The sequence below is a fragment of the Oryzias latipes genome, chromosome 21 (assembly GCF_053564925.1).
Source record: "Oryzias latipes strain Hd-rR chromosome 21, Olatipes_Hd-rR_3.1".
Taxonomy (NCBI): Eukaryota; Metazoa; Chordata; class Actinopteri; order Beloniformes; family Adrianichthyidae; genus Oryzias; species Oryzias latipes.
This window is the reverse complement of record NC_136257.1, coordinates 10,302,222-10,324,473: the sequence shown is the minus strand read 5'-3', so window position 1 is coordinate 10,324,473 and position 22,252 is coordinate 10,302,222. Positions and strand designations below refer to the sequence as shown.

General features: G+C 42.9%; 1 protein-coding gene across 5 annotated transcripts in view; it reads right to left on the bottom strand.

Annotated features, from left to right (window-relative positions):
• Nucleotides 1–4,812: 4,812 nt before the first annotated feature.
• The window catches only part of si:dkey-100n23.5 (cyclic AMP receptor 1), a 73,150-nt gene continuing 55,710 nt past the window's right edge, over nucleotides 4,813–22,252 (bottom strand). For all 5 annotated transcript variants that reach the window (XM_078940077.1, XM_011489322.4, XM_011489323.4 and 2 more), the window contains one exon: nucleotides 4,813–6,055. In XM_078940077.1, coding sequence (XP_078796203.1) covers nucleotides 5,894–6,055 — 162 coding nt within the window. In that variant the 3' untranslated portion in view covers nucleotides 4,813–5,893. The remainder of the gene's footprint in view (nucleotides 6,056–22,252) is intronic.

The window sequence follows — 22,252 nt, the reverse complement described above, 5'->3', positions numbered from 1 at the left end:
ACAAGCCAGGTTCACATGTGTGCACTCCTACCGCCAAGCTATGACCTCCCTCTAAAAAAAAAAAAAAAGAGGGAAACCGCAAAAACCCCAAAACACATTTTATTTTGAAGTGAGTACCTACTCCGTGCACGCGCACACTCACGGTCTGCAGGCTCAGATTGCAGGAAGCTCTTTGCACGCAGCTCAGTCCACAGCAGCCGGTACTAATCAGCACAATCCACCTGCAGATCGTTATGGATCGCTTACTGCAACTCACACACGCAGAAACTTGCCCGAGCACTCAAACGCACGTACGCGCACGCGTGCAATCAATAGATCTTGCAACGCACATTCTTTGAAGCAGGGGATGTGTGTGTGTGCAGGCGTGCGTGTGTGACTGATTGTGCTTTGTTCCACACTTTAATAATATGCGGTGCGTTTATGACACGCACACGAACACTGGCAGGCACAGTCATGCGCCCCCGCCGGTGTTGTAGGGCTAACCGGTTCCCCACAGGCGCGCCACGCTGCGTTAGCGCGGCCTCACCGGGGATAATTACAGGCTGGCGCGGCAGGGCGAGCGTGGCTCCGAGCCAAACGCGGCTGCTCGCGGAGAGACGCGCAGAGGGAGGAAGAGGCTCCAATAATTGGAGCACCGAGAGGCACGGACCGATAGATTAAGCCCTAATCAATGGGGTTGCTAAATCAATCGAAGCGATCAATCAGTGACACAAAATGCGATCAGTCTCACTTTGTCTCGCTCCGACCTTGAGAGAGAGGGAGGGAGGGACGGGGGGGAGGGGTCTTACGCATGCTGAAATGCGCGGGCAGAGACACCGAACAGTGGCGTCGTTATTCAGAGAATAAAGATGAAAACCTTCAAACGAGGCTTATCTGAGAGGAAGGAGAAGCGGTGGCGGCTCTCAGCGCAGCACAAGAAAGATCCCCCCCCTGCCTCCTCCCCGCGCGCGCGCTCCTCCTCCTCCTCCTTCCCCTCCCCTCGCCCACCCCTCGTTCTCTTTCGTCTGTCGGCCTCTGTCGAGTTCCGCTCATAACCTCGCCACCCACCCTCCCAGTTCCCCGCCTCTCCCTGCTTTCCGCTTCTGGCAGGAGCGCACACACACACAAAGACGCACGCGCGCGCGGGGAGGGAAGCGCACACACAGACGCGCACGCATGGCGCTTTTATAGCGCCGCGACGCGCACTGACATCCGTGCGAGGCGCATGACACACATTGACGCACACACACAGCCAGGCAGCGTCAATAAAAAGCCCAGCGCTGTGAGAGGCCGCCGGCACTCCACTCCCCCCTCCTGCCACTGCGATTAGCGGAGGCTGGCTGGCTGGGGAGAGGCGCCCCTCTGTTATCTGGGGCGGTGGCAGCCTGTGTGTGCGCGCGTGCGCGTTTGTGTGTGCGTAAAGGGAGAGAGAGAGAGAGAGAGAGAGAGAGCGAGCGAGAGCTGGGAAAGAGATTAATTTAACCCTTTGGAGACCGGAGCTCCGCGCTGAAAGCTCCGCGCGCTCTGCTCGCGCAGCAGCCGAGCTCTTATCAGACAGGGCGCCTGGAAACAGGGACATTAACCACACCATTCTGAAGTAGCAGCTAAATATATATACAGGCCGGATCATAGCTACCGAGCTTCCTGGCGACGATTCTAGAAATGTGGAGTACGCACGCACACACGCAGCTTTTCACAGCTGATCTGGATAATTTCAGGGAAAAGAAGTCAGTACAAACCGATGCGGGCCAAAAGTTGTTTTTTTGTGTTGTATTCTATATTTAAAAAAAATACAGTTATAAGATTTGGTGGTATCACAAATTTCGCCAACATTTAGTAAATTTAGGGAAACATTTTGTTCTGCATTAGAAGAATAAACCTTCAATCAGGTGTGGCGCATACTTGCAAGCTGGAAAAGCCTTTGTTTGGTTCACAATTAGTCAAGGTGCTGTTGTACCTTTGAGGGGATTTGTTCAGGTCTGCTCTGAACAAACCATCGCAGAGCCGAGGGCATGGGAAGACAGGCGGAACATAGAACTGGGCAGATTTTTGCTCATATAAAGTCAAATCGCTCTAAAACTAAACTAACGAACTTTTGGTTTATTTGGCTGATTTCGTAAAATTTGTTAGAGGAAAATCTAAATCAAAATGTACAATTATAAAATCGATAGACAGACTCCGATGGAAATTGTGTTTTTAACATGTTCTTGTGGACTTTTTCTGATGGTGGAGGACATATATAAAATAATTAAGCTTAAAATGTTATTTCTGAGTATTTCTTGATTCAAATTGCTGAACTGTCAATCAGGGGCAGATGAAAAATGCAGATGGAAAAAGGCATATATTGCGGCAGAAAATAATCTGGGCGGGCCATGAGCTCTCTGCTCCGCTCCATTCTGATGCATTCACTTGCAGACAAATAGATTCAGGTACGTCTTTATTGTCTCACTTGTGCTGGTATCTGCTTCAAAACTATACATCTGGATGGCTCCAATATTGCTAGCCATGTTTACTGCACAGGTAGTGTTTGGGGTTGTGAGGGGCTGTGAGCTATTGGGATCCAGGGCTTGTACACAAAGAGCTTTCAGCTATGGATGATGGGAAGTGGTGGCAGGGTTGCTCCACAAGAAATTGCTAATCAACTACTGCCGCTTTGCAGAAACTGAACCACAATTGGAAAAAAAAATGGGCTAAAAACAGCATAATAACAATTAAAAGCCCACTGCTTTGGAAATAGCTCAAAAGATTATCAGAGTTGGTCTTTAGAGAAATTAATCAATAAACTTCCTAAAACTAATTTTCCAATCTGATAACTCAAATAAGCGTAGCTCAAGTCACAGTAGTTCATATAAATGGGGCTAAGCAAGAACTCTGGCTCAATTATTCATACTAAGGCTGCAATCTCCTCCCTAACCTTCTCCAGGCCGGATTTTTCTTTGGTTTTAAACGCCCACAGTGGGTGAGCTGGCTTTAGGAAGGGTTATAGCCTCCCCCATCTCCCCGTAAATGCTACCGGGGCTCTAATAAACAGCCTGTCGTGGAGGCAGCGCAGGAGCTCCAACGAGCCAGCCAGCCAGCCAGCTAGCGGGGCCCCCCTCCCTCCCTCCCTCGCTCCATCCCTCCCCCCCTCCCTTGGAGGTGTCTGAGCTCCAGCTTGTTTTTCAGCGCCTGTGCTGCTGCTGCCGCTGCTGCCGCCGTCTCTCCTTCCCTCCACTTCTCCCCTCTGTTTTTGTGCGTCACAGCTAGGTCATGGCCAGACTCCAACAATGGCTCCGGTTTCTCGAGCCTCACGCACGCGCACAAACACAGATCTGACAAATGATAGGGTGGCGAGGCGAGCTAATAGCAGGCAACGCGCGGGCCGACATGCCCGTGGGCTGCACGGGTGTTAAATTGTATCCAATTACGGCGCATGCGACATTATGAGGAGGGAATAATAATTCTTCTTGCGTGACAGGGAGATTCACTTATTTCCACTGGATCTTTATGTGGAGGGGGTTGAAATTGCGCGACTGTGGTCTTCTGTAGGACGCGGCGCGCATATTCCATTAATCAAAATCCTGTTAGCCATATATGGGGAACGCGCGCAAGTTGGACTAATAATTAATATGCATTATTCAAGCAGGTCTTCATGCGTATCCACGCATGTACACAAACACGAGAAGGGCAGGAGTGATGGATGGCTTCCATGTGAAAATGAAATAAACACATCCAGCCTGAGCTTTGTTATGAAATGTATCTCCTGCTCATTTATTTGATCGAGTGCAAATTCCAGTAAAAGCAGCATTGGTGTCAAAAAAAAAAAAGATGCGCGCAGTTCAGGTGTGCAAAATACAGTGATTGGACTTTTAACTGCTGAACAAAGGTGCACTCTGGTGTTACAGACACCCACAGAACATAAAAATGAAAATTTTCCAGTGTTTTTGTGTTTGCCCTTTCAGATCTCAAACAGTCACAGCAGATGGACAGCTTTACAGGACGTGGTAGCGCTGAAGGTTCCATTTAATTTTCCATTCAGAGGGAGTTTTCCTCTTCCATGTCGCAGAAAACCCTTCGTTGGTCACTTGGTTCATTATAGACCCACTCTGATGAAAATGGTGTTTTTAACATGTTCTTGTGGCATTTCTCTCATGATAGAGGACATATAGAAAGAAAATTAAGCTTAAAATTGCACGAGTATTTCACGGTGAATCAGTAGCAGATGGAAAAAATGCAGTTAAAAAAAAGAGCATGTGGCCTGCTCCGCTCCATCCTGATGCATAAATCCGTGTACGTCTTTGTTGTCCTCGTCCGAGCTGGAATCTGGATCAAAACTGTACAGCTGTATAGCTCCAACATTGGTCACCATTTCTGTTGCACCGGTAATGTTAGGTTGGGGTTGTGAGGGGCTGTAAGGTAGCGGGAGAGCGGAAAAACACATAACTCATTTATGGGTGGCGGTAAGTGGGGGTGGGGTTGCCTTGTGCAAACAGTTCTGCCCACAACTCAGAGGTGAATTTCTGATGGGCTACTGCTGCTCTGCAGAAACTATGTCCTACAAACCAAAACTTTTTTTTTTTAATTTCTGTAAAACGGCATAATCATAATTAAAAGACCTATGACCGCTTTGAAAACAGACCAAAAGATGATCACAGTTTGGAATCATCTTGACCCAACTGGTCTATGAAAATCTTAATTTATTTGGTAAAAACTGCATTGTTAATACTTGTAGTTAGTTTTAAGTTTAAAGCCTTGAGACAAACCCAGTCGTGAATGGGAGCATCATAAACTCACATGTTTTTTAAGCTGCACTTGAATCCAAAATAACCACAATCCTGCCAATTAAACCCAAAATTTGTGTCCACATGAATATTTTTTATTCAATTAAATATTAAAACATTTGATTGTAAAGCTCTGACAAAAAGAGGCCAAACTTTTTTCCCCCCCATTTCCTTTTAAGGCAAGTACAAAAATACATGTATAAAACATAAGCAAAAACAGTTCATTGATCTGATATAAATACAGCATGACAAATACGTGTTCATAAAAAATACAAAACAACCTTCAAATGAACAGAGAGGACAATGCGTGACATCAGAACCCAAACACAGTGTCACTCAGAGTCAAAGCAGACTCCTAAAGTTCATGTAAACACGTTAGTCTGGCTAAGGCTGAACTATTCCTGGTTAAACTCTAATCGATAAATCTCCTGCTTGCATTCATTCTGGAGCAGCCAGCGGACAGAATGTTGAGCGAATGGAAACGTTCTGACTGACTCAGAAAGATGGGTCTTCTCTACCCATCTTAGGAGTTAAAGTTTTTTTCTTTTGCCCCGCTTCCCCCCTGTTGGGAGGAAAATTATGCATTGCTAGGATCAATCTAACAGCAGATCTAGATGCTGACACACACATGACTTTAAAGGGCTGCTTTTTTTCCACTCATCTCCTGCAGAGAAGTGAAAAGGTGACTAGCTGCAAGTTCTTCAGAAACACTTTGCAATCATCGCCCTCCGTGGCCGCTTATTAATACTTTTTTTCCCCCTCCACTAGTGTGCAAAAATAATGAAGAACAGGTGACAAAATGGTGCAGAAAATGGTAAATAATTTGGAAATTGTTGGGATGCGGTAGACGCCCTCCCTCAGCATGGGGAGAACCCTCTAAGCTCTGTTGAGCTGGAGCTCTGCTCAGTATGTGTGGTGTGTGTCTTAAGGATATTAAATAGTAAAGGATGGGGATTAATAATGGAACCTGACAGCTCATCTCCGGCTTCTATCTGCCTGACTGTCCCCGCAATCTTCCCTACCATTCCCTCCCTACATTTTGTTTCTTTCCCTCTTCTCGGTTTCTAATCCTCTGTGCTTCTCTCTGCCTGCGACCCTCCTTTGTGCCTCCTTCCTGCAGCTCTTTTGTCTCCCTCTCTGTCTCCTGCTCTCTGTCAGGAACCTCGCCCTTTCAGGGTCATGTCGGGAGAGTAGAAGAGCACGTTGGTGTCGTCGTCATCGCTAGGGTCTTCCAGGTCAGCTTGTGTGTAGCGCACTGCCCCAAGGTAGTACTCGCCAATTTGAGTGCGGTCACAGAGCCGTGACTGTAGAGCCAGCTGAAAGAAAGGCACACACACACACGTCAACTACGCTGACCAACACAAATGCAACAACAGTTGTGCTAAGGTCCACCCCCCCCCCCCCCCACATTTTTTTGCTGTAAGGAAAAAACAAACAAATTCCCATTTAAAGATAAAGATGAGAGTTTTCATGGTAGATTTATTTGACCAGAAACAATTATAACACAAATTCCATTATTCAAAATATTATAAATGATTAACATTTTAACAAGTATTTCAAGCAGGAGCTTGAACGACCATAAGGAATCAGTTCAGGAATAAATCGGAGAATCGTGTCTTTGACCTCAGAGCAGATGGAACCAATGATCCACAAAACAAGTAGAGGACTTAAATGACGGAAATCTTGCAGTGCCCCAAACATCACCCTGCTGAAAAAAACCACTGCACAGGACTGTCAGAAGTTTACTAGTGAAAATGTTGTTTTTGTGGACACAAAATCGAGCAATGTTTGTAGGAGGAGGACTGCTGCCTATGATCTTTAAGACACTATACCCACTGTCAAACATGGAGGTGGAAGGATTATGGTTTTTGTGTGTATTAGAGAGGAGACAACTTCAGCATCAAACAAGAGTGAAAAACTCCTTCATTGATCCAGCTGGGCAAAGGTTCATAGATAGGCATTACGGGCCAACAATTAAAGGTATAACCTCATGCACGCATGCAGGAGTTGACCTGTGCAGGGGCTGCAGGTTTTTGGGTGGTCGTAGAGAAGAGTGGCCGGTTAAAGGTGCATCTTAAGGGGAGTGCAAGTGTGTCTTGCAGTTTCCTTTGAGGCTTGTTGACAATGGAATGTACCATTGTTGTAAATGGTAAATGACGTGTATTTACTATATATAGCGCTTTACTACCTTCTTAAAAGGCCCAAAGTGCTTTACAGTCACAGTCCCATTAACCCATGCACACACACATTAACACACTAATGGTGGCTCCGCCTCCGAACACTGGCATAACTACCAGGAGCAATGTGCAGTTCAGTGTCTTGTTCAAGGACACTTTGACACCTGGGGGTCAAGGCAGGAACCTGTGATTTTCCGATCAGAGGACGACCGCTCTACCTCTGCCCCACGGCCGTCTGCCGTGTGTGGGCATGCAAGTATTCATAAGGCTAATTTAGTTAAGCATTAGTCACAACTTCCTTCAATGCTAGATACGAGTTGTTTGTGGGCAAAAAGATGGGCAAACTTGTACCGTGCAAACAAGAAGCACACACTTATCACATGAACAGCAGGTACGGGCCCCTTGCACAGTCTGCAGGATTTGAGGGGGTGGAGTCAAAAACATGAAAAAATCCGTTTGACAACCATGACAGTAGGACACGCCCACACCCACCCGTCAGGGCAGCTGTGACTAAGCCATAACCTTAATACACTCTAAAGGCCCGTACACACCGGGACGAATATTCGCCAGGCGTTATTCGCCAGCGTTTTTCGCCATGTCTTTTGTGTTCACACCCAGGCGATTTTCGCTGACGATGAGCCGAGCGAACATGCAATTTCCTTCCCTGACATTAGATGGCGTTTAATGTAAACAGAAATACTCCTGTACACAAGGTGGCGCTGCGCAACTTTACGCTTCTTAAAGTCGCTTTTCACTCAGAAGAAGAGAGCAAGTATTTACACGCTTGTCAGAATAATACAAAGAAAACATGAATATTTCAAGCACCAGTAGCTCCAACTGGTGCTCGGTTCGGGGATATTTTAGAATGTCCGTCATTATTTCTTCGGGGCAGTGTAGACGCTACTTGGCGTCTATCTTCTTCGCTGGTATGTGTGCTCAGCAAGGCAGTTTTGTGTTTGAGCGCCCCCAAGTTGTGTTTTACTGTAACTTCAGAAGCTCCAGACACGTGTGCAAAAGCGCCATTCTCATTGGTCGAATAGATTTCGACGCGACGCGTTGAAAAAAAAAAACGAACCCGAGGCGTTTTTTTTTTTGACGCTTTGACGCTTGGAGTTTTTTCGCGTCGGTGTGCACACTCACATTGGTGCACTTTGTTTAGTCACGAGGCGTTAAACGTCGGCGAAAATCGCCGGCGAAATTCGTCCCGGTGTGAACGGGCCTTAAGGCAAGAGAGAGATGTCTAAAAACAGTGCGCTAAGGGCTCAAAGTGGGAGAATCTGTCAAACATTTTAAACGTTCGCCGTGAGATCACCTGATTGGTCAGTTTAAAACTTGAATAACTTGCACTACAGAAAAACTGTCATGAATTAAAATAAAACATCAAAAATGTGTTTGAAAAAGGTATCAGAGTAAGAATGGTTATTCGAATAAATAGAATGACTGAGTAACAGCTGTTTATTTCTCAATAGAAGTCTATGGGACTTTGGCTTCTTGGAGCCAGTGGTACTTCCCATTTGGAACACCAAGCGGAAGAGAGTCACTCAGTCCAGTTCTCTTATACAATCAATGGTCAGCATGTCTCTTGTGAGAGGGAACCCTAACCAAACTATAGAACAGTCTTCAAAAAGACTAATATGAGATCCTGAGAGGAGAAGGATGACATCTCCTAAAAGACAAACCAAACAAATTGAACCAAACTCACATTATGTATCAACAGTTTGAATTGGATGTTTTTTAGAAAACTGAACACAGCATGAGGGTGACAAAGGAGAAATAGTTTGGCCTCAAGATGAATTCTCTTTAGGAAAGACACAGACCCAAAACCTTGAAAGCAGACAGGCATTATCAAATGTTTTGGCTGGGCAGCTTTCTCTTCTCAGGGGATGCCATCTCTCACTATAGTAATGGGATGGCACCAGCATATTTTGCTGGTTCATGAAGCTTTAGTGAACTTTTTTGATATGCGTTCTCTTTTGGATCTAAAAAAGGGATGGACACTTATCTATAAACTCTCTGTAAACTGATGCGCTTCTATCAATAAAAGCTTTGAAACTGAAAATAAAAATCTTCCTCTTTGAAATTCAAATCCCCTTTTTTCCTTATTTTGACTAAATGCCCAAAGGCAGGGAGAGACCAAATAAACGATCTTTCTTTCCTCTGAGAAAGGAAAATTTGGGAAAAACCCTCCAGAAGCTGTGCAAAAACATATGTGGCCTTTAAGTGAAATGCACGAGGAGGGAGGGCAGCACACAGTCCCAGTGTGGTGACAAGCAGAAGGAGCCCAGCCAGGAGTCACCTCATAGTCCAACCCCCACACAGTCTTCTGATCTAAGCAGAGAAGTTCAAGAACAACAAACCAAGTGGGTCCCAGCCTTTGACTGTATATCAGAACTGGACCGAGTTACCCCCGTCCCCACACACACACCACCACCATCCAAATAGGAAGTACCCCCTGGTTCCAGGAAGCTAAAATCCCATAGACTTCTATTGAGAAATAAAAAGTTATTACTCAGTTGTTGTATCTGTCAGAATAACAAATCTAGCTTTGATACATTTTTTAATATCTTTTTGGTAATCCTATTTTTTTAATAATTTTTCTTTACTGGAAATGTTATAAACTGGCCAATCAGATGCCTCGATAAAAGTATGTGGTCTTAAGTTGAACTTGTAAAATTTTTGATGGACTGACTCTCCCTAACACGCTTTCAAATGGTAGGGATGTGGCCATCCATCAAGCTCACTCCTGATTGGCAGAATGGTTGCCATAGACCAGGGGTCGGGAACCTTTTTGGCCGAGAGAGCCATAAACGCCACATATTTTTAAATGTAATTTCCAAAGAGCCATACAGTAATGTAGTGTCTCTTTCCCACACTGAGGCACGGAGACTTAACCTCTTTTAAGGTTCTTTATTCTGGTTACTGCAGACCGCAACAAACGCCGAACAATTAATTCAGCAACTCCTAAATCTCTCCCGCCGAGACGACAGCGCGTCTCCCAACTTTATATTCACCTGCTCCCGCTGCAGCCCTCCCATTTCCCTTATTCGGCCTTTGCTGAACCCCATTGGTCCAAACTACCTAACAACAGGCTGAGCGACAGAACTGAGGGCCAATCAGATCTCTGCTTGACGCGTTCAATGAACTCCAGAACTTTTAACGCGGCCCAACAGCCATCCAACTCAGTCCGCGACAATATGTTTAAAACTAAAAATACAAGTGAATATGTGCATTTGATTTAATTTCAACATTTTTAAAGTACAATAAGTGTGGATTCTTTTTAATAACATCGTTATGCTGTTGCTGATAAATGATGAGTATTTCTCGTGGTAGTTCTGCTGATGGTCTAGTCTGGTTGATCCGTGGTGAGTTTCTGCTTCATGCAGGCGTTGAGACTTTAAACGTGATTTTAGGTTAGTATCAATGTTCTGTAGATGTGAGACAGACTGATCACATGCAGACGGGGAGCCAAACACACACTCACACGCCGCAGTGAGTGACGGGCAGCGGATTTTACGTTTTTACAATACCTGCGCGATTCACCTGCTGCCGCCCCTCCCCCCTGCTTTCTTCCTCACACATCCCGTCCCCGCATCTGCGCGCTCTTTCTCAGAGACGGGAGAGCGCAGTTTTAGGCACGGCAATTCACAGGTTTCCAGCTGGTACAAACTCTGTGAAATAATAGATAATAGTAACTGATAGCGCTGGCGCAGATTTCTCTCTCTAAGCACTGTTACTACTGCGCGCCTCTGGCATCGCATCGCGCCCGAGAAGGACTGGTCTAATGAAAAAAAATATATAATTAAAGATTTGTCTGCGAGCCACATGTGACCATCAAAAGAGCCATATATGGCTCGCGAGCCATAGGTTCCCGACCCCTGCCATAGACTATGTCTACGGTTGCTGCAGTTTTAGACCGACTTGGACCAATAACTGCTCACTGAAGATTCCTGGTTCCAACATGGCGGTGTCCGTAAGTTGAAAAAAATGGCGACTGAATCGAATTCATTACATTGGAACCAGAGGCAAGTCATTTTCAATGGGAGATGTCACACTCACCCGATCCAGTTCTCATATACAGTTAATGCTCCCAGCCAATGAGAGGGCTGGACATTCACAAGGGTTACTGCACCAACTTAGCCATGATTTGTCAAGGGATGAAAATTTTTATCTACTCATGTAAAAGCAAGTGAATAAATAAGTCTTTCTTGCTTTTATTGAGTCTTCCAATATTCAAATAAACCTAAAAATACGTAGACTGATCATCTGTCAGTGGGGAAAGGACCGAAATCAGAAGGGATCAAATATTTGTGGTACGTTTTTAGCGACGTCGAGACAAGCGGGGCTTCGGAGCAGCTTCTTTCCTGCATGCTCGCTCGTATACATGCAGAGGCAGAAGTGAGATCTGAGCTCATCGCAGAGCCGAAGGCGGTTCAGCTGTATGGCTAGAATACAGATCAATATCAGGGAAGTAGCTGGAGGAAGATGGGGAGAGAGAGTGAGACGGAGAGTGCACAGGTGGGAGGGAGATGAAACACAAAGAAGGGCAGAGGAAAAAAAATAATGTAAGAGATATAAATGCCAGAGATGCTGTAACAGGGTACTACGGGAACGGAGAAGACAGGGAAAGAGACACGCAGCACAGACAGACGGAGACAGGCGGTGAAAGAGGAAGAGAAGCCTCAAAGGCTGCTGTTGATGAGAAGAAAAACAGGACACCAACATCAGGAGGCGTGCATGCACCAAAGAAGCAGGACAATCAAAGATATCGGGTCACAAGATCAATGTAAATTAACAACCTGCTGACTTGAAAACAAGCTCTCTAACCAGACGAGGCTGCTCAGTGTAACTTTTGTTTCAGACATAGTGCCTGCTGAATCTGAAGCTTTCCATCTTTCCATCCAGCGATGTCAGGATCGCAATCAAAATTCAAACTGAAGAGAAAAATTTCATCTTTTTGGAGTAAACTCGTGCACGTAGTTAGCTTGAATAGGAAACAAAACCGACACTTATAGAGCAGCAAACAAAAAACAGACAGTCACGTGGGAGTATGCAGCACTTTCTATTTGAGAAAGTTAGCAGTAATTTTAAAACCTGTTGCAGTTTTGTGTCTGAAAATAAATGTTAGGCTGGTTGAGAGTTTACTCACCATGTCTAGGGGTAACACGGAGCCGGTCCTGGAGTCAGTTTGCTCATCTTTTTTTTATCCCCTAGGCTATATCTAGTCTAGTCATCACTTTGAAATAACATCTGATTCATCCTGCCACAGTGCTTTCCATCGGACATGGACATTGAGGTTGTAATGTTACCAGGTAGCAGGACGAACCAATGAAAAAAGGGAAATAAAAGCACCTTTTAGCACCCTTAAAAGTTTGTGACTAAATAAAAAAATGTCAAAAGAACCTGCTTCTTTATGTTCACACATGTAGTTTTTCTAGCTGTTAGATAAATATTTTCAACAAAAGTAGACAATTTCTGCCTTATTCAAAAAAATGTGCACATATATCTCAAAATACTACACGAGTTAATGTGCAGGAACAGTTTTGTGCAATGCCGCTTTATTGTAGTTGACATATAAGCAATAAACTGGTTCTAGAGACTCATAACTTTGGTTCTTTCTAATGAACCTTCTTGTGTTTACTCGATTTTAGGTGAAACCGAAATGGAAAACTGGCAGATTTAGTCTTCATTGAGAGTTCATTTGCCTGGCTAGTCCATTTTGCTTGGCAATTGTAAAGAATTACCCGAACTTTAATGTTGACCAAAGAATAAACATTAGTCTGCTTGAGAAAATTCCCCTTTGTTCAATTGCAAAAAAACAGCCTTGTGCAGAATGCTCAAAAACTTTCTGGAGAATAAAAAGAGCAAGTAAAAAATTATCAGCAAGAAACCAATATACAGCCTAAATGGGAATCTGAAGACACGATCACAAAAAAGTTAGAAAATGTCTTGTGGGTAAACATGGTGTAGTAAAGAGTGCAGGGACTGGATACATTTCATTTTCAACACTGCCCAAAATTGAGAACTTGTTGAAACCAAGAATTTCCATGCAACATTAGGAGGCTTTCACACTCAGATGGTTGGTCCGCTTTAGTTTGGACTGCTCAAGTGTTAATTTTCTGGAGGAAATCTCGAAAAAACATGTCAACGAGACTGTGATGAACCAATCTACAATAAACAAGAAGCTTGGAGGAGCAATTATTATAAAATGAAAGAAATACAAGACCACTGACAATCTCCCTCCACCTGGAGGGCCCAGAACTACATGGGGGGACTGGTCAATGACCTATAGAGAGCAGGGACGCCAGTAACAAAGATTATTATAGTAACACACACAGTTGTCCTGGATTTAAATCCTGCAGAGCTCCAAAGGTCTGCTAAAGCCAGCACATGTCCGAGTCCGTCTAAAGTTATCCAAAAACCACCTGGACAATCCAGACAAGGATTGGAAGAAGGTCATGGGGAACATCATACCCACTGAAGGATGGAGGTGGAAGTATCATGCTTTGGACTGCTTTTTGGACAAAAACCTCCTTCCATCAGTGAAAGCATTAAAGATAAAACATATGTGGATCTTCTTGCATGGCCATCATTCCAAACTTATCCCCCGGGTAACAAAGGAGTGGCTATGTCAAAGGCACTTCAAGGTTCAAGTGTCTTCTAGCCAGTCTCTGGATCTCAATCTACTAAAGCATCTACGAAGGGAGTTAAAAGTCTGTGTTGTCCAAAAACAACAAAAAAAAATCAGAGGTCTTGAGAAGATCTGCATGGAAGAATTGACCAAAATAGCACCTACAGTGCAAGCTTGGTGAAGACGTACAGGAAATGTTAGACACTTATTATTGTTGTTATTGACAACCAGGTTTACATTGCAAAGTACAGAGGTAAACTTTTGTCATTGCCCAAATACTTATTTTCTGCTCCATTTTTCAAATAATACAATGTTATTTCCTGGAATCAATTTTGTACATTTTGTTTCTCACAAAAAATCAAAAAATCTGTCAATCTTACGTTTCAAATGTTTGCTGTGGGGCTTTTGATTGGCACGTTTATATCTTGAATAACTTACCAACATGCAGAGACTGTAGTATGAAAAAATATATCATTAACCAAAATGAAGATTAGCAAGATCATGTTAAAAAATACATTAGAATGGTTGTTCTGACAAATAGAATGACTGAGTAACAGCTGTTTATTTGTCAATAAAAGTCTTTGGGATTTTGGCTTCTTCAAGCCAGCGGGTACTTCCTATTTGGAATGGGAGGAGTCACTCGGTCCAGTTCTCATTTCCAGTCAATGCTTTCACCATTACAATGAGTTAGTGCAGTACTTACTCTACAGTTACCTGAACCAGACTTCTCTACCAAGTGATCAAAGTCTCATGTTCTCAAGTGGAACACCATTCACTTATTAGTCTGCAGCAAAGCTTAGGCTTTTTCATATCTGCCAAAATCGGTATTAGTCCATAGAAAAAACCAATAGCGAGGATCAAACTTAACATTGTGAACGTGCCCTAAAAGATAAAAAAGCACAACTAAATCTGTTAAAGATGCTGAACTTTACCAAGCTGAGAGCAAAAATCAAACTAAATTGTTTTTAAAAATACCTTAAATTAAAATGTTTATCTTTTCTAAGATTACAGAAACAATAATGGTCCATTCGATCCGTCAGGAAGTATTTCAAAAAGTACACAGTCGATGAGGAGATGCATAAGACTGCTCAACGGCAAACAGCAACAGAACAGAAGATAGCAGAGCGGTGAGTCTGGGCTAGAAGAGCTGGGAGGGGGTCTCTTTTATGCGAAAGCACAGATTTGCCGCTTTGAGAGAGAAATGTTTTGACGCTGTCACACCGTCAACACCCCCTCCTTTCCCAAACCCCTCCTCTTCTCCGCCAATCTCACACCTGATGTGAGGGGGCTGCTGGGAGCCGCATGCCAAGATGAATAACAACCGGCCGTTAGTCACGATAGCGCACGAACACACACGCTGCCTGTCTCTCTGCCGCTCGTGTCTCTCCGCCGTCTTCTTTCTCACCTTCCTCTGTTTTTCTCTGACACACGGAAACAGCAGCTTCTCCGTGATTTACGAACACATTGAAATTCAATTTCGCCCCTCTGTCTCTCTCTCCCTCGACACTCATCACAGAGCAACACTGACATTTGGACTGAAGGTCATACCACACATTCCACTCTTCCACGCTGCGCTCGTGACCCTTTATCAGCGCAGTCAGGAAACCGAGTCGGGTGAAAATATGTACGCCTGCTTATGTTGGTATTCCCGCAGACGAAAACCTCAGACAACTCTCTGCTTGTTGTGCAGGAACAGTTCCAGCTCCTATCAACACACGGAGCCAACCAATGTTACAGGATTGATACCCGTTTATGCAGAAACAAATGGCCAAGAAGCTCCATTTGAAAAAGCACAGAACTGAATGATTGGTTTCATTTAGCAACAAGTTGGGTCATCTGACTGCCTGAATATGACGACTGACCAGGTTTTTCATCTCATATGTTGTTTTTTCTCCCATTCTATTCATGATGGGATACATGAGAAGATACACAATAGGCGTTTCTGGCTCGTCACCTACCCAAATGCAGAGACTGTTGAGTGCTCTGTAAAGTCAAGAACTCCCCCCAATCACTGTCTGGTTGACACAGTTTGTCATGACTACCGTCCTTAACGAATCTGGTCAATTTTGGATTTTGTTTTTTTTTAAATACTAAAACTTTTACATTATTATTAGAATTTTACTCCACTGTGCATTGGGGCGGTTTGCAGCCGAGTGTGAAGCGGCTGGGATGAGGGTCAGCACCGCTAAATCTAAGGCCATGGTTCTCGACTGGAGAAAGGTAGTTTGCCATCTCTCGGTGGGTAGAGTGTCCTTACCCCAGGTGGAGGAGTTAAAGACCTTGGGGTCTTTCTCACGAGTGAGGGAAGATCGGAGCGTGAGATTGACAGGCGGATTGGGCCAGCGTCTGTAGTTATGCAGTGGCTGTATCGGTCTGTTGTGTAATAAGTAAATAAATAAACTGTTTATTTATTGTGACATCTTTATTTAAAATTTTTTAACGTATTTTCTGATTTTTTAAAATATTTTTCTATTTTTAGATTGGTTTTTATTATTTTATCTCTACTGTTTCTTTTTGATTGAGTGCCAACAGAATTTCATTGTAGAAATACAATGACACTAAAAATCTTTCAATCTTGTGGTGAAGAGAGAGCTGAGCCAAAAAGCAAAGTTCTCAATTTACCGGTCGATCTTCGTTCCAATACTAACCTATGGTCAGGAGCTCTGGGTCATGACCAAAAGAACGAGGTCCCGAATACAAGCGGCTGAAATGAGCTTCCTCCGTAGGGTGGCTGGGCGCCCCCTTAGAGATGGCGTGAGAAGCTCGGTCATCCGCGAACAGCTCGGAGTAGAACCGCTTCTCCTCCACATTGAGAGGAGCCAGTTGAGGTGACTTGGGCATCTAGTCCGGATGCCTCCTGGACGCCTCACTGGGGAGGTGTTCCGGGCATGTCCCACTGGGCGGAGCCCCCGGGGGAGACCAAGGACACGTTGGAGAGACTATGTCTCTCGGCTGGCCTGGGAACGCCTCTGTGTCCCCCCAGAGGAGCTGGAGGAAGTAGCCGGGGCGAGGGAAGTCCAAGAATCTTTGATTAGACTGCTACCCCGCGACCCGGTCCTGGATAAGCGGAAGAATATGGATGGATGGATGGATTTTTTAAAAATACTTTAAATTATATCAGACAAGAATACAATAATATTACAGGAAACATTAGACTAATTCTAATTTAGGAATTTCACGTCCTTTCCATTGAGAGTGGAAATTGCTAATTAACTCTTTGAAACTGGAGCTTTAGAGCCTGTGTTTACATTCTTTCGACTACCGTCTTCAACAGTTTACGCAATCAACGTATATTCTTTCATTCATTCCTCATCTTCTTAACCATTTTTTTCCCTTTCGTGGTCACGGGGCTGTCCTATCCTGGCCACTTGTGGGCGAAGGCAGGGGGCATCAGTTGATTCTGTTGCTGAGAAAAGCGGCTTTGCCTCGTTATGCAAAACTTTAATAATGTAACGGCACAAAGCCGATATGAAAGCTGGTTTTTTCTCAGCATCAAACTACGTTCACGCCAAATGCGATACACGTGGCAGGTCCGTTATATGGTAATGGTTTTACATTTCAATGTTAGGTCAAAGGGCGGATGCGTTTAGAGGTCCTGCAAGACCATTTGAGTGTCTGGCAGCAGCAGCGTAGGGAGTAGTCTGACTTCAAATATCTGAATATTTGCAAAGAATTTGCGCCCCATCACCCAGTCAGGTACTTAGCTCTGGACCGTAGTGTGTTGATGATTTGGATGGAGTCCAAATCAACATGGAGTAGAATCTGATCGTTCTCCTTCTGAAATTCATGCTATTTTTCTTATTTGTATGGAGGCAATACTAAAAAGGTCCTCCAATTTTAAGCTAATTTTTATCTTTTCCCTCCTTGGACTATTGCAGGACAGCAAGTCGTCAAACCGGGTCACAGAGCGGCCGAATAACAGCTAAAATGCAGTAAAGCTCAACCTCTGAATGATCTCATAAATCCAGACATGACGACGTGTTTCCCAACAGCTCTTCAAAATAAATCTGGGGCCTCATTTATAAACGTTGCGTACGCACAAAAGAAGGCGTACGCCACTCTCTATGCAATAATTGATATTTATAAAAAGCAAACTTGACGGGAAAATGTGCGGTCCTTCACGCAAGCTCTGAACCAGGCGTACGCACAAAAACGGATGAAATGAGAAACGGCGACGCCGTCGGCAGATAGAAGAAACACGTGAAAATCCTGCATCTCATAAATAACATGAAGACTTCACAAAGCAAGTCTTACAATTAACAGCCTACACGAACACCCGTTTGATCGATCAGCAGTGAAACCAAAAAAATAAAAAATCAAACGAAAATTACAACAGAAATTCAAATGAACACATATTTGCAAAAAGAAAAGTGAAATATGTTCTGCAATATTGGCATGTTGTGCAATTCATCCTCATAAATAACATAGTTAACAGAACGAAATAATGTACAAAACTAATATTCTCGTCAAAGTGTCCGTCTGGCGGAGCAGGTGCAATTAGACAGACAGATGGATGGACGTATTAATTGTCCACTGGGGAAAGTTGTTTTCATAGTAAAACATTTCTTCATAAGCTACGGAATTATGGTATTCATGCATATGCCTTTAGTTTGTTTTATTTTTGATAATACAATGTATGGCGTATGTCTCAACCATTCAGAAAGCAACAAGAAATTACATTTGCGCTGATCAATTTCCCATTTCCACGTCGATTATTACCGACATCTGTAGCTTGTCAGATGCAATTAAATGGAGGGAAATAAAATGCCCCATCACAATGCGTAATGACGCACAATGGCTGATCCTGCGCTCTTAGAAGATGTGGCAAGAATTCGGAGTGAACGCATCTTTAGACAGCAAGAAGACTTGCTGGCAAACGAGGACGAGTGGCTTATGAGCCGGTTCCGACTTCCTCGAGCCGTCCTGTTGGAGCTTTTGGGGGGGTGTCACCCGGTGCATCTGGCGCGTCGTGTCCCCCTCCGCCTCCGTCACCACTCCACTTAAAAGGGATTCCCTAATAATTGCCGCCAGCCTCTCATCAAGAGGGGTCAGCTCCGGTGTCGTGCACTGTAGCAGTGAATTAGCCGCGTCCAAACAATGGCACAGAATGCAAATTTGCATCTGGATGAACCCCGCTTCAAAATCAGCAGTTGATTATGTTAACTATGGTAGAGTGACAGTATTTCAAAGAGCGTGTTTTATTTAGGTGTTGCAGACGATACCTCCGGTGTTTAAGGGTAAACCTGCCAACACAAAATTACTAAAGATACATTTGGAAGGGCTCAGAATCAGATCTGGAGTATAAAAATGGGTCAAAATGTTGATTTTTATAAATTATTTAGCACAAATTAACAAAGAATTGAGGTACAGTGCAGTAGTGGAGGCCTTCGAGACAAAATAATAGTAGAAACCGGATTACCAAAGAGGTAAACATCACTTGTACTGACTACAGCTGCAAAGGCCAGCTGTTGGAAGAGTGGTCCACCTGTGTCTGTTATGGTCTATGTTGTGGCTGACTGAATAGAAGGGCGAGTGCTTAAAGACACAGCCTCCAAAAACCAAACAAAGCAGATATGGGTTTGACACAAATCAACATTAAAGAACTACGGCAGTGGCTTCTCCTGGCAATATGAAAAGCTGCAATTCACAGCTGGTGTGCGTGATTCTGTTCAAATTATAGAGGAGGCAAGTGTTTCGAAGCGCATTAAAGGCTGCCAGTGTGCGGTGGCCTTGACTCTGAGCTGTTTTTTGTTTATTCTATGCGAGCTTGCGGTAGTGATTTCCTATAAAGTGCTCTGCTGCCACCAACATTTGCAGTGATAGCCACCAACAAAATGTTTCTGATACTGATGTCCTTTTTGATTTTAACATCAATATGATACTGTATGGATGTAATTTTTGACCTGAACTTTGAAACAGACAACTTTTTTTAAAGTAGGTTTTTCCATTATATAACTGTTAAAGACAGCATTGCCTACACAAAAAAAATTGTTCTGAACGTTATTCATTTAAAAAACGGGTGATAGACTATTAGACCTTCAACAGCAGGGCTAGATTTTCAATTTCATTATTGGGTATATTGAAGAATTTATTTAGGGTTGGTTTTTCTTGTAAGAATTATGATTCTGTTAAATAAAGGGCTGGCTTTCTTCAACCGTTACTATTTCTTATGCAAGAAATATTTTTTACAATAGAATTCCTAAAATATTCTAACAAAAATGTCACAACATGAATCCCTTAAAAAACATCAAATCAAGTCATAAATTGAATTTATGACTATTTATGATTATGATCATAGATTTTGAAATTGCAAATGGATTCAGTATTTTGAAATTCATGTTCCAGACATATTTAATAGGATTATTCAGTTTGCACAATTCTTGATCAGCTATTTTTCCGGACAAAATATAAGTCTTCTGGGGAAGCAGAAAAATGTACAAATACTAAGAAAGTATTCAAATATCACCAATAATTGGGATTTTTTTTTTTGCAGAAAAGTTCCATTAAGCACCTAAATGATGTAACCATAGATTATACTCCCCATTCTGACCAGTAAATTAAGTCTCACATCTATCCAGAACCAAGTTTTGGGCAATGTGGACCCTCCCGTTGGACACTGGAGTAAAGAGACATGGTTTGATGGATTTTTACTAGCAGAATTTGGGTTTAAATCAAAGGTAAACCTCATTCTTCTGATTACATTGTAGCAAATAGGTACAATTTAGGAGGGATAAAAGTAAGGGCCGTTTTTTATGGTTTGAACTTGGTCTCCAGTGAAGGTCAGTCTAAATGATTTGGTAGACCAGGAAGATTTTGTGCTTCCACCTATATGAAACCAGTTTGAGAAAACCCTCATTCTATTCCTGTGGGACTGTGCCTAAGATGACAAAAGAAATTATCTAAAGATATGGTTTGAATTTGGAAAAACACAGCTGGCCTTTGCAGTGCAGATCCTATCAAACACCTCTTGTAGAAACTGGATGGAGACCATGTCTTCTAACCCAGTAAAACACTCTTGAATCTAATGGAAGCATTTAAAGCAGCCAACGAGGGACCTCCTCTATCCGAAAGTAAACAGCTGCTTTGGGTGTAATGGTCAGACATACTTAAAATGTACATGGATGCGATTTTACGAATCTATGCAGTAGGTCTTTCTGATTACAAGGCGGTTCATTTCAACATCTGTCACATGTTGTCAATTACAAACATCCCTCTCAAAAACCATAGAAAATAGCAGCCAGTTCCTCAAGCTTGTTGATCAATATCAGTGACTCAACAATTACTTTTTCATGCAGTGGGAATGGGGATTTTGAAAATTAATTTTCTGCTGTATGATTCACTTCCTCTGCTAATATGAATGGACCGTCTGATTTCTTTCATTGGTCAGGTTTCTTGTCTCCACTGGAAATCGATATGGTTCTCAAGTGCGGTCTGAGGCGCAGTTATGTATTAGCTATTTAATGTTGTTATAAATGCTTCAATCAGACTCAAAGTGTCACAATAGGCCAGGGGAGATACAGTCTAAAGGGTTTGGCTGGTTGTAAACACTGAAATGTTAAAGCCTCTGGGAATGAAAATAGAACAATATTTATTTATTTTTGTTTGTTTATACCAGCCTGATATTACAGGCCAATTTAACATAGCGTTAAAGTGCTTAAACTAGTTTGAGTTTGTTCAAATGTCCCTAAATTGGATCTTTAAACATACAACACAACTTCATATTTGAGATGATGGAGCTGTGACCCTGTGATGGAAGCTTTTGTGGCTCAATACTGATCTGCTGCAACCAATCAAACCTTGAACAAGACATTGAACTCCCCTCAACGTGAGTGCATTTGGGAAAAGAGCGCCGTAAAAGAACTGTATGACTACAAGCCCTGAGAGAAAGCGTGTGATCATTGCACTGTGAAGCACTTTATGGAAACTAGTAGGTTAAAAGGCACAGTTTAAGCGTGGACCATTCACTTCACCTGACAATCAACACTCGCCTTCGTTCATGTGCAGGAACAACCCTTAAATAACCAAAAGAAAGCCAAGCATGAAAAACATAAACACCAATTCAGCCTTTCACTCGTTTGGTCTCTGACCCAACGCATGCTTTGATGAACTTAAACCACTGAAACGAGTGTACGATGAAAAGGAAAAGTCACATTTATGGACTGAATTGACACAGAGTACAGTATATTAGCAGTACTTCTAAATAATTTCGAGTAAGTTTAAATTTTTTATGTGTCGTAAACTTTAAAGTGGTATAATTATGTTTAAAGTTGAGTCCTACAAGAAAAACTATCTAAATAGATATGGATAAAAGTATTTTATACTGGGGGGTTTGGTTCGCAGCAGAGCTAAAATCTGAATTCTGGTGTTGATTCAAAAAGTGATTCCTGACCTGCTGAGTTTACTTCCAACCCTGTTGTGCCTTAAAATATGAGATTCTTTTATTTTTATTTTCAAACACACATTGGCCGATATCAATATTCAAACCTTTATTTTTAATTTAACAGAAATGCAACACAGAAACAAAACTATTCTAAATTCCACTTTGGGATTTGGAAGAGTTTAATTCCAAATAAACTGTTTATTCCACAAAAGGCTTGTGATTCAAACTTTTTGTTTTTCATAACCAAACAAAGTTTATCTTGGAATGGACATTTAACAAAGACAAATTTTTAACACAAATTGTGTTAAAAAAATTGGTTCAAATTGTG